At 37.5% G+C, this 2500-nt stretch overlaps 1 protein-coding gene across 2 annotated transcripts in view; it reads left to right on the top strand.

The window, feature by feature from the left end:
- The window catches only part of LOC125042244, a 45275-nt gene that overhangs the window by 18003 nt on the left and 24772 nt on the right, over nt 1-2500 (top strand). For both annotated transcript variants that reach the window (XM_047637771.1, XM_047637770.1), the window contains exon 3: nt 1320-1403. In XM_047637771.1, coding sequence (XP_047493727.1) covers nt 1320-1403 — 84 coding nt within the window. The remainder of the gene's footprint in view (nt 1-1319; nt 1404-2500) is intronic.

The raw sequence follows: 2500 nt of genomic DNA, 5'->3' as shown, positions 1-2500 counted from the left end.
TAATAACAATGATAATGATGAAAATGGTAATGCTAAAGACAATAATGATGCTAATAATGATATTGATAATGTTAATGATTATAATAAACGATAATGTTAATAGCAATATAAGAATACTAATAATAACAACAGTAGAAGAAGCACTAATACCAATATTACTCTTACATCCAAAAAAACATAAAGAACTAATACTCACAATAGAAAGAGGGAAAAGAGAAAAGAAAATTCATCTGCCTTTTTACTCGTCAATTAATGCTTGGGTTTAAGAGGGAGAAGCGGCGCGGAGGTGCACGGTTAATGCTTTCCAGGAAAAATATTCTCTTGAGGTAAAAAAAAAGAAAAGAAAAGGGGGGGGGGGGATAAAGAAAGAAAGAAAAAAAAAATACTTGAAGAGAATTTGAACTTGAGGGGAATTTTTGCCATGAGGGGAGATTTTTCTCTTTGAGGCATTTTTCAATTGAGAGTAAATTTTCACTTCAGGGGAAATGTTCATCTGAGGGGTATTTTTTAACTTGATGAAAAATAACTCTTGAGGGATATTATTTTATTTTATTTTATTTTTTTCACTTCAGGAAAAGTTTTCATTTGGAAAATTTTCACGTGAGGGGATTTATTTCCCCACACGAGGGTACATTTTTCACCTGGAAAAAAACAAACGGGAAATATTAAAATCAGGGAAAAAAATTCACATGATTACAATTATTTTTATGAAAAATCTTCACCTTGAGGGAAAAAATCACTTGAGGGGAAATTTTCTTTCCTGAAAACAAAACCATGCGTCCTGTTTTCTTTTTTGAGTGAGTGAGTGAAATATCTGTATCATTCCTTGTTATCTTTTTGTTTTGCCTCTTTTTTGCTATCTCTTTCTCTTTTCCTTTGTCTTGTTTTCTCCTATTCTTTCTTTCGCTGTCTTTTTCTCCCTCTCGCTGTGTTTCTCTTTTATTTCTCTCTCCTTCTCTCTCTCCTTCACTCCTCTCTCTCTCTCTCTCTCTCTCTCTCTCTCTCTCTCTCTCTCTCTCTCTCTCTCTCTCTCTCTCTCTCTCTCCTTCCCTCCCCCCTTCTTTCTCCCTCTCAATCTCCCCCATCTTTCCTATATCTCTTCCCGTTTTGTGCGCACACCATACTCGCATAAGAAACAATAATGAAAATAGCAATAAACAGAATACCCCCCCTCCCCCTCCCTCTCCCCTTCCCCATTCAGACCCGACCCCCCCCCCCCCCCCCGCACCAAAAAAAAAAAAAAAAAAAACATGAAAGAAAGAAAAAAAAAAAAAAAGTAGGAAGCTAATGTTCTTCTGTGTTTCTTTTCCACCTGATAGTGTGAACGGATTCGCGGGTTGCCCACCCAAGGACGAGAGAACCGGTGGCGTCGTTCCCCCACCTTTCGGAAGCTATGATAAAAGGTTAGAAACATCATGATGCGGAAAGGTCCAACGCCGATCCCTCAACTCTGAATGGTCTAGCTTAGCCCCTCCCCCCTCTCCCCCCCTTCCCCCCCTCCTCTTGCTGCTGCCTTTCCTCTGCTCGAGGTGGGGGTCATGCCTTCCCCCCCTGCCCTCCCTCCTCTCCCTGGCGACCTACGCGGATGCACGAGGGACTTCGCGTGTGCCAAATGTGCGTAATGAGTGTTAAGGAGGCTTGGTGTCTGCCATGCGGAGATGTACAGTGGATTTGATGTGCTATGTCAGGCCTCTTCTGATGGCTGATTTTCAATATTAGAAAAGTTGTCTTTATTCAAATACACACATACACACACACACACAAACAAACACACACACACACACACACACACACACACACACACACACATATATATATATATATATATATATATATATATATATATACATATATATATATATATATATATATATATATATATATATATATACACCCATATATACATATACGTGAATATCCAAATACATTTTCCCAATATCATAGGAAATAACGTGACACCGAATCAAAGGCCATCGGATCAATCAAACTAATCTCCAACAAAGCTTAATAAGCAAATTATGCATATCTGGCACCTCGCGCACCGGCAGTGCATCGATATGTATATATGTAAATACGAATTGCATCTCTGGAACCTTTCCTTCACGAGATAAACTGCCTGTCCTTTGGGAAAGTCTTGCCGTTTTTTGGGTGATAATAACGAAAAAAAAAAAAAAAAAAAAACTTAATGGGATTAATTATATATTCGAGTGTGCAATTAGGTTGACGAATGACAATAGACGTTTTCAGACTTTCCAAAAGCTAAAGTGTCTTGCATCTATTAAATGGTAATAGTAATGAATAAAATCTATCGTGAAAAGTAGTCGTTTTCGGTGTTTAGAACAAAATTCTTTCGAAATAGATACTCTTAAACACATACCAAACATAAGCCTAAATTTTTGTTCCATTATTTTGGCATATTTCACCTTTTATCCTCTGTACCTAAACCTGCATCCGATTTTAAGTGAATAAATATCATAAACGTATGATTAACCTTTCCTTA

The sequence above is a fragment of the Penaeus chinensis genome, chromosome 31 (genome assembly GCF_019202785.1).
Source record: "Penaeus chinensis breed Huanghai No. 1 chromosome 31, ASM1920278v2, whole genome shotgun sequence".
Lineage (NCBI taxonomy): Eukaryota > Metazoa > Arthropoda > Malacostraca > Decapoda > Penaeidae > Penaeus > Penaeus chinensis.
This window is presented reverse-complemented; position numbering and strand designations above follow the sequence as displayed.